The 12,463-nt window shown below is 39.6% G+C and overlaps 1 protein-coding gene across 7 annotated transcripts in view; it reads right to left on the reverse strand.

Annotated features, from left to right (window-relative positions):
* Positions 1-12,463, reverse strand: part of ATE1 (arginyltransferase 1) — a 149,978-nt gene that overhangs the window by 100,775 nt on the left and 36,740 nt on the right. For all 7 annotated transcript variants that reach the window (XM_039250456.1, XM_039250455.1, XM_039250453.1 and 4 more), the window contains one exon: positions 2,632-2,664. In XM_039250456.1, coding sequence (XP_039106387.1) covers positions 2,632-2,664 — 33 coding nt within the window. The remainder of the gene's footprint in view (positions 1-2,631; positions 2,665-12,463) is intronic.

The raw sequence follows: 12,463 nt of genomic DNA on the forward strand, positions 1-12,463 counted from the left end.
TGGAATACTACATGGCAATGAGAAACAATGAAATCTGGCCATGGGTAGCAACATGGATGGACCTTGCGGGTGTTATGCTGAGCGAAATAAGTCAGGCAGAGAAGGACAAATATCATATGTTTGCACGTATAGGAGGATTAGGAGGAACTTGACGGAGGAACAAGGGGGAGAAGAAGGGCGGAAATGGTGGGGGAAAGGGAGAGAGGCAAACCATGAGAGACTCTTGAATGCTGACAAAAACTGAGGACTGATGGATGTGGGGGGGAGAGGGAGGGGCATGGAGGAGGACACTTGTGGGGATGAGCACTGAGTGTTATGAGGAAGCTAATTTGACAATAAACTATTTGTAAAAAAAAAAACAAAAAAATAAAATAAAAACATTCCATCTCATTGCATCTTCACAAGTATTCATTAAAAAAAAAGAAGATATCTTGATAGGTAAAAAAACATTTATCACTGTTGTTTTAAACTACATTTCTTTGATTACTTACAAGGTTAAACTTTTAAAACATTCATTACCATCTGTATTTCACATAAGCTATCTCATAAAATCTAACCAAAAATGCAAAAGAAAATAGTACATTTATACTAAGTATAATAATCTTCTTACCACACTTTCCCCAAACTGCCTTTTAACTATACATGTTTTCATGAAGAAAATTAAGGATTTTTAACAGAAGCAAATCTTCTTTTACCATCCTTTCCTTTGTGATACTTCCCATTCTGCTAGGTTTAAAGAATGCTTCATCAACTAAAGAGTATATTATATAATTTATACTGTCTTCAAGTTTCTTATGGTTTGGCTTTTTAATTTTTGCACTAAATTTACTTAAAATTCTATGTGACAGGCATTGTGCCCAATGTTTGCCATACACTGTTTCATTTTAATATGCGTAAAGTCTTACTGTTTCCACTTTTAGATTAACCAAAACATGAAACAACTTGCTCATGGGCCAAACCAAGCCTCCATGGCTCCCAAGCCTAGGGTCTTTCCATACATAGCTTGGTTTCTTCCTTGATCCTGGATATTTAGAAAACATAACCACACCTGGATGGTACTCTCTGGCCTGGTCATTTTCCCCTGGCAATTACCAAACTGGTCTCCAAGGATAGTTATTGTGCCAGGCTGGGCCACACGCACATACCTACAATGTTCAGTAATCACACGCCCACAGGGCCACAGAAGTGGAAAAGGAAACAACTGCCTGCAGGGGGAGAGGTGCGGGAGGGACTGACGGTGGACAAGGCACCAAGGCTCAAGCTGAAGAGGGACAGGAACTGAACAAGCTGGGAATGGGGGAAGGGAATAGAAAGTGAAACAAACAACAGAAGCCAAAGGAAGGACAAGGGAAAAGGCAGAAAACAGAGTCTCCCTGTGTGGGCTGCAGTACAGCCCAAGAGGGAAATACCAAATACCACTAAGGTTTGAGGAGCACTTTCAAAACCGCTGCCATGTCCACTGCTTCACTGGAGAGGCAGGAATTATCACCTGCATTCGAAGATAAGGAAAGCCAGGCTCAGGGAAGTTGCGATTTGCCCAGCGTGGCTAGTAAGGGAAGGCAGGCTCTGAAATCGAGCTTTGGTTCTGAGTGCAAGCATTTCTCCACACTCTCCTCTGCTTTCTCTTTCCTCCTCCTTCCTTAAAGCCTCGCCCATCTTCTACAAGTTACCTGGATAACCGGATACGCGGTTGTCTGCGTCAACTCATAGGACAGCTGCTTCCCTGAATACCTTTATCTCACAAAGTTACTACCACTGCAGTCTCAGCGCCACACTACAGAATCAAGATTATGACTGAATGTGAAAGTGAGCAAAGCAATGAGAGGGAGAGGGAGGGGAGGGGCACAAAGAGCAGGGAGGGGAGGGAGAGGGAAAAGGGGGAAAACAGGGAGGAGGAGGAGGGAGAGAGGATGGAAAAAGCACACCTGTGTTTAAGAGAAGCTCAGTAAGTGCTTTACTCTCCCCTCATCAATTAGGTGGTTTGAAATAATGCTCTCAAACCAACAGACCTGACCACGGGCTCCCAACCATGACCCCTCTAGCTCTCTTTTAACGCCAGCACACTTAAGACAGAGTAAAGCCAGGGGCGCCTGGGGGGCTCAGTCGGTTAAACATATGACTTCAGCTCAGGTCATGATCTCACGGTTCATGAGTTCAAGCCCTATATCCAGCTCTGTGTTGACAGCTCAGAGCCTGGAGCCTGCTTCACATTCTGTGTCTCCCTCTCTCTCTGCCCCTCCCCAGCTCACAGTCTGTCTCTCTCTCTTAAAAATAAATAAACATTAAAAAAAAAAAACAGAGTAAGGCTAGTGTCTAACAGTGGTATCTGTGGAAGCAGATACCACAAGGCTCTTTACAATGAAAGACTGATTTCATTTTACTTAAAAAAAGAAAATGTAATTTCCTTTGCTTTGTAAAAAAGCAATGACCTGTTATAAAGGTGAATAATTCTGTAACTTATTAGAATCCTTATTTTAAAAAAGTCTGTATTCATCTCATTACTATTCTTGAAGAATATGTGTTAAAACAAAATGATCACCTCTAAATTATCAAATCAATGTCTAACAAAACATACCAATAGTGACATCCAATTAGTGATTCTAATAGAAAGGTCGGTGAATAAAGGCTTACCTCCAAAGGTGAGCTGCAAAGGAATCTTGTGAACTGCAGAGTCACATTTGAACAGAATCAGTTTCATCCAATAAATGGGCAGCAAGACAACAAAAAAAGGAAAAATTATTATTACATATTTTTTCAATAACAGCATCTAAAGTAAACCTTAAAGTCTATAAAATTAATGTTTTTGATACATTGTAGAAATTCATCCACAGGGAGAGAAAAGTTCAATCTAGCCCATAGTTGGTACCAAGCTATCTGTTTAGTTTAAATAAACATTTTATTTTTTAAGTTTTTTTAATTTTTAATAGTTTATTGTCAAGTTGGTTTCCATAACACCCAGTGCTCATCCCAACAAGTGCCCTCCTCCATGCCCATCACCCCCTTCCCCTGTACCCCACTCCCTAAATAAGCATGTTAAAAAAATTTGTACAAAAAAACAAATTAAAACACAACAAATTAATCCTAAAAGCTTTCATTTTTTAAAGTTTCATCTCACAGCCCTTCCAAAGGATGAGTAATCTTCCTGACCATGAAAGCCACTAGCAAACTTAAGTAAAGGCCAAGAGAAGGAAAAGACAGAAACTAAAGGGGAACCAAGAAGAGAAATAAAAACCCAAGACCAGGAGAGGAGGCTGGGTGAGTGAGAGTGAAAAGGGAGTCGCCCCCACCCAGGTGCCTGGCTGCAGCGACACCCCATTCCACCTTCCCTTCTCTGTGCAGCCTACGTGCACAGCTGTTCTCTCTGCTGTCTGACACACATGCAGGCTTACAGAACTTCAGCCCAAATGTTAAACATGCTAGGTGTTGTACATATGTGGTTCTCAGCATTTAAATGAAAAATCACAGGGGCGCCTGGGTGGCTCAGTGGGTTAGGCGTCCGACTTTGGCTCAGGTCATGATCTCACAGTTTGTGGGTTCAAGCCCTGTGTCAGGCTCTGTGCTGACAGCTCAGAGCCTGGAGCCTGCTTCAGATTCTGTGCTTCCCTCTCTCTCTGACCCTACCCTGCTCACGCTGTCTCTCTGTCTCTCTCTCAGAAATAAATAAAACATTAAAAAAATTTTAAATGAAGAAACATAAATTTTGAAGGGGCCGGGGGAACCATGGGCAGACCACAAAGCAAACTGCAGGTCAGCTCAGAAATGAAGACTGTCACATAATTTCATACATATTCATGATGATAATTCATAATGTTTTTTAGGTATCATTTATAAAATCAACATTTCAAATCCTTTGAGAGTTACTTGAGAGTTGCTGTAATAATAAAATGCCCAAGTAGTATAAACTCTTGATCTTTCTAAATGCAAAATAACCACAATAAAATGCAATAGCAGGCCTGTTTCCAAGCACTGTTGAACTGCCTCGCCACAACAAAGCTAGCTAGTACTCACAGGGAATACAGAGAATTTGATGCTCTTTTAGAGATACACACTGAAATATTTCTCAGTGAAATTACATGATGTCTGGGATTTCCTTCAGAATCACGCGGGTCAGGAGGGAACTGCTGTAGGGAAGTGTATAGATAGAACAAGACTGGCCGTTATATTAAACTGGCGAGGACAGCAGATGAATATATGCAGATTCATTATATGACTCCTACTTTGTAAATATTTCCATTTTTCTGCGATAAAGTTTAAAAAAGTATTATCAGACACTTCCTCTCCGCAACACTAAAGCAAATATATTTGTGAAATGTTACTAATGCACCCCAAAGCCATGTAATTAACTAGTATCATCTAGGCCCTAGGTGGCAGGGTGTACTTGAGTATTTTCTTAATTTAAACATCAATATGCAATTAGATTATATTAACTGTTAAGAGAACATTCTGAAAGTGCAAGATATACCAAAACTTTTTTTTTTTGAGTAAGCTCTATGCCCAATGTGGGGCTTGAACTCACAACCCCAAGATCAAAGTCACACACTCTACCAACTGAGCCACCTATGTGCCCCTAAGATATACCAAAACTCTCAGTTTTCATAATGTTGGTATGAAACAGTTTAATGCTTTTGAAATTTTAAATGCAACCTTGTGGTCTTGGAATCTTTTCACGGTCGCCCAACAAGAGACAACTGCTCCCACCCTGCCCCCCAGGAATAAAACGTGGGAACTGAAAGGCCAGCCAGCAGCAACAGTGGAGAAAAATGAGGTACCGAGAATCTGTATTTTAGAATGAGAAATGTGCTACTGCACGGTTTCTGTACTTTTCTCCACTATGTGCATGCTAACTATATTGCACACAATTAACTTCAGAACTTAGGAGTAGCTCTGGCTCAGAAGCAATTGATGTTTCAGTTAGAATGGAGGTTACTTTAAATAACAATAAAGAAGCATGTAAATTACTCTTCAGGAAAACTAAGGTCTCCTTGCAGCTCCAATAACATACATACACCCTTGTCGCAGGTGTATATAGTATTCCTGTCACAGCTTTTTCAAAACAGACCTAAAACTTCTCATCCTGTTTGAAGCTGCCAAAACATGACGTACTAATAAGTAAAAGTTCTCAATTCCCAAAGCCGTAAAAACAGGATAACAAATCACGAGGCGCACATTCACTCTCCTATCCAAAGTGACATGAGAAAGGTCCAAAAATGCTGCTTCTTCATCAGCACACCAGAAAACCCACTGCTAGTGCCCTTCATTTAATTAGTAAATTCTTTCATTGTGAAATTATACATTATATTCAATACAGATGGCAGTACTTTGGAAAAGAACTATAATAAAGCAAATATAACTGCAAAATCTGTTGCGTACATACACATACACTGTACCTGACAGTAGAAATAGATACGTATTATCTAGAAGTAGAGGCCTTCTAACAAAGAGCATCACAGTGTCTGATCAGTATCAAAACAGCTTAGTGTTACCTTTAAAACAACAGATTATGGCCACAGTCAGCAGCCCACATTAATATGACTTTTCTAACATAGTTACAATCATGTGGCTATTTTAGAAATATTACGTTACGGGCACAGTTAGCTAGTAAGTTTAAGGGAAAGATTTTATTTTAGATATTTAGGCAAAATGTTGAAAAACAAATAATATGTTTATAAAGTATCTTACTGATTTTACAGACGGGAATGTACTTCATCATTGCAGAAACAACTGAACGTACATATAGCCTTAGTCTTTATCTTTCTATTTTAAAGACTACTTCTAAGAAATGTCAACTTAATATCACTGAAAATAGAATAATCTGCCCGATACTTGGCTTGTCAAAAGCAAACAGGTAAGGTTTTCCATAACAATACTAATAACATTATTACTTGGGACTCACTTGCTAAAATTCACAAAAATGCTGTCAATTATTCTGTCTACTCTTGATTTTTTTTTTTTAAATAAGGATTATGTTCTATATTTAGCATCCTTGAATAAAGGGCATCAGTACCAGTTAAAAAATCTTCCAGGCCTCTAAAAAGGGGAAAAGGATAGACCGAGAACAGTTCTCATGTTCCACAGCTACTTAACTGACCTTGCTTCTCTTCTAAGCGTTCTTACTAACTTACCACTTCCAGCCATCTCGGTAGCCACGTCGTAACATGTCATTCCTTCCAGAGAAGCACTTAATGCTTACCAAAGTTTTCTCAACAGTTTTCCAAGCACACAAAATTGTAGTTCAGCTTCCTGTCAGTTATGATTAGCAAGTTCTTTCTTTTCCCAAGACTTGCTATTAACCCTGCCAGTTATGCTGGTGGAGGGGTGGGGGCAGGTCAGGCAACAAAAGGGAATGTCCACTACCGGTTTTGTCAAAATATCCCTGTAAAACTATAACCATCTATTCATCTTCATAGTATAGGACACTCAACACATACGTAATTTAAACTCCTATGTTCCTGAAATGCCTTTTCGGTTTAATCAGGAACCATGTTAAATTCCTATATGTTAACAAAAAAGGAACACTAAACAGCAATTTTTACAAGATAAGCCACAATTTTTTTCCTAAATCTAAGAACATCAGTGAGTTCTACCTATTTGTCAAAGTGCAATTCAAATCTTTCTCATAACTACTCATAAAGATTACTCAAAGTGTCCTTGCATTAATAAAATATTTCTGCCTGTTTTCCTGGCCTATCACCCTCACACAGGCTACTTACTATCTTACAGACTGTCAGGGGAGAAGTCTAACTATTTTAGGGTATAAGCTAATAAAACCTTTATTTAAAATCTAAATCAAACCTCAATGTAAAATACTAAGTTTTTCTATCATAAATTTGGAAGTTTTAGTTCCAAAACTAACTCTATTCAGTTAACACATTAACTATATTATATATTAACTACCTACCTATATTCAGTTAATATATTCAGTACACAAAGTGTTAGACTCCCTTCCCATTCTCCCACAGCTGCTGGTACATATCTGTACTATTGTAAGTGGACTATTTTAAGGCAGTGCAAAAACTACGTTTGATGTTAAGAATGTGTTTCTTGTAAATCTATAATTCTTAGAAATTAATTTGATTCCACAAAAAGTTTCATTATTTCATTTCACTGCCAGAAAACAAAACCTTCAAAAGCAGCCTATAGAGCTAATACCCATTTAAAAAGTCATCCAGGGAATGAAAATTAAATCTGTACTTAGCAGGGAGTCACAACACAGTTTGAGAGCCAAAAACCTGTTTACCCTAATTTTAGTGAGGAGTAAAAAGAACAGATTCGGGAAACCCTGAAATTCATTTCTATAGCCATTCTCTCTCTCCCACCTGTTAGCAGAGGGAGGGGGAGCAGAAAGGACTAACTACTTGCACTGCCTTGTTTCGTTAGACCTGAGTGAGACCTTTGGGACTAGTTACTGAGCTTCAACAAATCTTAAAAGATGACAAGGAAAATCATATTTACATCCTAACATTTAAACCTATGTCTTCTGAGCCACTAAATGAACTTTTTTTGCTGATGGGAAGAACAGTCGAAGAGCTGGTCTGGAACCCCACTGGGTCTACCTACTTGAGTGACTTTAGTTATCTGGGCTCCAGCTTTCTCTCTGTAAGATGATTTTCAGCCTAACCAGTTTCACCGGCTGCTACCCTGTGGCACACCAAGTTTCCATGGCCAAATAAGTTTGGGAAATGTTGCCTGTCACTGCTGTCTCACTGTCCCTTCCTCATCTTAGAGAATTATAAGGTATACTGTTAAATGAAAGGCTTTGAGAATTCCTGTCCTTAAAAATGATAAATTAGTTCTGGGGACTGAAGGCACAGCATTGTGATCATAGGGAACAACACTGTACTGGACACTGGAAAGTTGCTCAGAAAGTAGATGTTAAGTGTTTTCATTACAGAAGAGAAATGGTAACTCTGCGATATGCTAAAGGTATTAACTAGCACTATGATGGTCATCTCACTGTAATATACGTGTATCAAATCTATAGGTTGTATACCTTTAAGTTACACAATGCAACGTGTCAGTTATACTTCAATAAAGTTAGCAAAACAAAAACTCCTCAACTTCATTTAATCTGGTGGTTTCTGAAGTTCACGATCAGAAAATTTTGCTTCTTTTTGGTTTGTTTTAAATTTCATGTAACATTTATTAACATTCTACAGAACTAAGATTCTGCAAAACCCATTTTGGGAAACACTGCCAGCTAGGACTTATTTTACCCAACCTGTACTTAGTAAAAATGCTCAATGAAATACTCAGTGTGGCTGTTCACAGTATGAGAAAAATCTAACACAAACTTCATCAATGAATTAATGACCCCTTTTCCCCCTCTTTTAAGAGTCATGGTTCCTGCCCAAAATTTTCCCTACAGCACAAGATTCAGCACTTTAGACTGGTGAATGGCTAATACTCAAGCCAACACCAAGGAAGGAACAATAATAAAATGTCTCTTGAAAGATTCTAAGGTCTGCCCAGAATCACAAAAGCCCACAACACTAATACACAAAGCTATCAGATTTGCTGTGTTGAGTCCATTTGCTAATGCATGTCCCAATTAGTGGGCTACTACTTCAATACATACTAGCCACTCTCCAGTTTCTAAGAACAACAGAAATTTGGGGTATAACTAAGTCATTCATTACCGCCTAACTCATTGCATGTATTCACTACAATAACAGTTATAGGTCTTATAAACAGTGACTTTGTATCTATTACCACAAATAGTATATATTTGAACTTATTAAAAGTCCAGTCCAGCTCCACTAGCTTACATCCAGATGAACTGAGGTCCACAACATGTTACACTTGATAGTCAGCAGCAAAACTAGGGTTAGAACCTACAAGCCTTTCCAATCCATAGTTCCCTCCATTAAACCAAAGACTGAACACCACCATGAATCAGAACTTATCACGAAGGCAATAAAACCCAGAGCTACCAAATCTCAGTGTTACAAATTAATACTAAAATACAGTGATAAATAAACATTCAGGTAGCAAGGAAGGAAAGCAATTAAGTCTACAACAAAATGCATAATGTTTACAATAATGACAAATTCAGCCAACAAATGGCAAAAAGGGAGGATTTTAAAAATACATTCATGGGGCACGTGGGTTAAGCGTCCAACTTCAGCTCAGGTCATGATCTCGCAGTCCGTGGGTTCGAGCCCAGCGTCAGGCTCTGTGCTGACAGCTCAGAGCCTGGAGCCTACCTCAGATTCTGTGTCTCCCTCTCTGTCTGCCCTTCCCCTGATCGTGCTCTGTCTTTAAAAAATAAATAAATGTGAAAAAAAATTTTTTTAATAAAATTTTTAAAAAAGGTCCAACTCTTGATTTGGGTTCAGGTCCTGATATCAAGGTCACGGGATTGAGTCTCACGTCGGGCTCTGTGCTGACATCTGTAACCTGCTTGGGATTCTCTGTCTGCCTCTCTCTGCCCCTCCCCCACTTGTGCTCACTTTCTCTCTCTCAAAATAAACTTAAAAAAAAAAAAAAAAAAAGAAGGGGCGCCTAGTGGCTCAGTCAGTTAAGCGTCTGACTCTTGGTTTTGGCTCAGGTCATGATCTTACAGTACGTAAGTTCAAGCCCCACGTCAGGATCCGCGCTAACAGTGCAAAGCCTGCTTGGGATTCTGTCTCTTCCTCTGTCTGTCTCCCTTTCTCTCTGCCCCTCTGCAACTTACACTGCCTCTGTCTCTCTCAAAATAAAAAAAAAAAAAAAAAAAAACTTTAAAAAAGCGATGTTAAAAGAAAAAAGAAAAAAATACATTCGCAAGCAACATAAATGAGGAAGATGTCCCATGCTCTGTTCCCAGCCTCATCCCATGTCCCGGCCCCCGTGTGAGCATCTCCTGCCTCTCCCGCAGACTGAAACACACCTCCTGACAAAATACACAGGCACGTGCTCTTCACTCAGGTGTATGCAAGGGGCCTGTCTCCTCAGGGCCTCTTCCCAATGGCCTTAGGTGACTCCATCACCATCTGTATCCCTCCCCTCTTCTTCATGAACTGTTAGCACATATTGCCCTGACACTATCCTACATACTTTTTATCTTTCTCACTAGCATATAATCGGAGGGTAAGAAATTGTCTGTCTTTGCTCACTATGCTGCATCCCTACAGTCGAAAATAATGCCTGGCACAAAGCAGGAACTCAATATTTGCTGCTTAAATGCCGCCACGCATTCATTCGTTCACGACTTAATCAACTCATAAACGCATAAGTGAATATTCGTGGTCTTTCTTTTGCCCCTATGTTTCTTCACAGCCCCTGGATACTCTGTAGAATCAGATCATATCAGTCAAGGCGAGACGTCATAACCTGACAGCAGCAACCACCAGTGAGTGCCCAAGAACTTCTATCACTGTGGAAACTGCCTGCGCCCTTCTCGTTTGATCTTCTCAGGAGGACCAGTGTACTCCAGCAACACCTTTCATTTCCTGCAGGGAAACTTCCAGTAATGTTTTTTTAAAGTTTATTTATCTCGAGAGAGACAGAGAGAGTGCAAGCAGGGGAGGGGCAGAGGGAACAGAGAATCCCAAGCAGTCTCCCTGCCCAGCACAGAGCCCAACGTGGGGCTCAATCCCACGACCCTGGGATCATGACCTGAGCCAAAATCAAGAGCTGGACACTTAACAGACTGAGCCCCTCCAGTAAGTATTTTTCAGGGGCAACTACTCAAGAGACTGAGGGCAAAACCAGGTACCATTTTAAATGACACTAAGTTGGGTAAAAGATTCAAATTGACTTTGAAAACCTGGGGGTCTTCCAAGAAATCTGAATGACAAGAATTAGGGATAAGCAGAAAATACAAACAAATAAAAATTAGCAGGAAACAACAATCAAAACAAAATTTATTGGGGTGCCTGGGTGGCTCAGTCCATTGAGCATCCGACTTCGGCTCAGGTCACGATCGCACGATTCGTGGGTTAGAGCTCTGAGTTGTGCTCTGTGCTAACAGCTAGCTCAGGGCCTGGAGCCTGTTTCAGATTCTGTGTCTCCCTCTCTCTCTGACCCTCCCCTGCTCATGCTCATGCTCTCTCTCTCTCAGAAATAAATAAAGCATTAAAAAATATTTTTAAATTTATTTTAAAAGCCCTCTGGCCAGGGTTGCCTAGGTGGCTCAACTGGTTAAGTGTCGGGCTCTTGATATCAGCTCAGGGGATGGTCTCACGGTTCTTGGGATCGAGTCCCATGTCATGCTCTGTGCTGACAGCACCAGGCCTGCCTGGAATTCTCTCTCTCCCTCTCTTTCTCTCTGCATCCCCCGCCCCATGCAAGCATATGCACTCTCCCTCTCACTCTAAAAATAAATAAAAGTAGGGACACCTAGGTGGTTCTGCCGGTTAAGTGTCTGACTTCTGCTCAGGTCATGATCTCACAGTTCATGAGTTCAAGCCCCACATGAGGCTCTGTGCTGATGGCTCAGAGCCTGGACCTTGCTTCAGATTCTGTGTCTTCCTCTCTCTCTGCCCCTTTCCTGCTTGTGCTCTTTCTCTGTCACTCAAAAATAAACATTAAAAATTTTTAAAAATAAAAATAATAAAACTTTAAAATAATAAAATAAAAGCCCTCTGGTTAAAATACTAATAAAACATATTATCACTAATCATTTAAGTGTATACTTTTATTTGTAAGTATATTTATAAGTATTTAAGTATTATTTAAATATTATTAAAAGCTGGGGCGCCTAGGTGGCTCAGTCGGTTGGGCATCTGACTTTGGCTCAATCATGATCTCGCAGTCCGGGCTCTGTGCTGACAGCTCAGAGCCTGGAGCCTATTTCAGAGTCTCTCCCTCTCTCTCTGCCCCTCCCCAGCTTGTGCTCTATCTCTGTCTCAAAAATAAACATTAAAAAAAAATTTTTTAAAGCTAACACTTAACTTTATTAACATTAATAATGGTTATAGGGTACTACTTACACACTTATCAAATCAACTTATTTCATGCAAGATCAAATATCTCCACATCACACACCAGGTACATACATTTCCAACAATTTTTAATATTATTAGTATTTTAACACTTCAATATTAATGCAAACCTATGAAAAGGTGTTTTTTTAAAGTATTTTAAAATTCATCTTATTTGAGCTAAAATGAACAAAGGACCATGTCTTATTCACCTCTGCATCCCCAGAACCTGCCACAGTGACTAGAACACGGTAAGAATGAAATGTTTACATGATTGGTTGAAGAGAAAAATAACACTTCTCCACACTTCCTCCAAAGGAACATGGAGCCATGCTAAGTACAAAATTTTGACCAATTTCTAGAATGACTGTCATAAAAACATATATACACAAATATATAGAGACATACGCACATGCCAATGTTTACAGACCTATACAAATATATCCCCTATTTCCCTTAAAGGCAAAATTATGCTCTGCATAATCAGGTATATAAACCATACTTTTTACTTTTACAACTAACTACTGACTAAAATAAAATCAACTACTTTTTAATCATGC

This window comes from Hyaena hyaena, unplaced genomic scaffold (assembly GCF_003009895.1).
Source record: "Hyaena hyaena isolate Hyena2069 unplaced genomic scaffold, ASM300989v1 scaffold_367, whole genome shotgun sequence".
Taxonomy (NCBI): domain Eukaryota; kingdom Metazoa; phylum Chordata; class Mammalia; order Carnivora; family Hyaenidae; genus Hyaena; species Hyaena hyaena.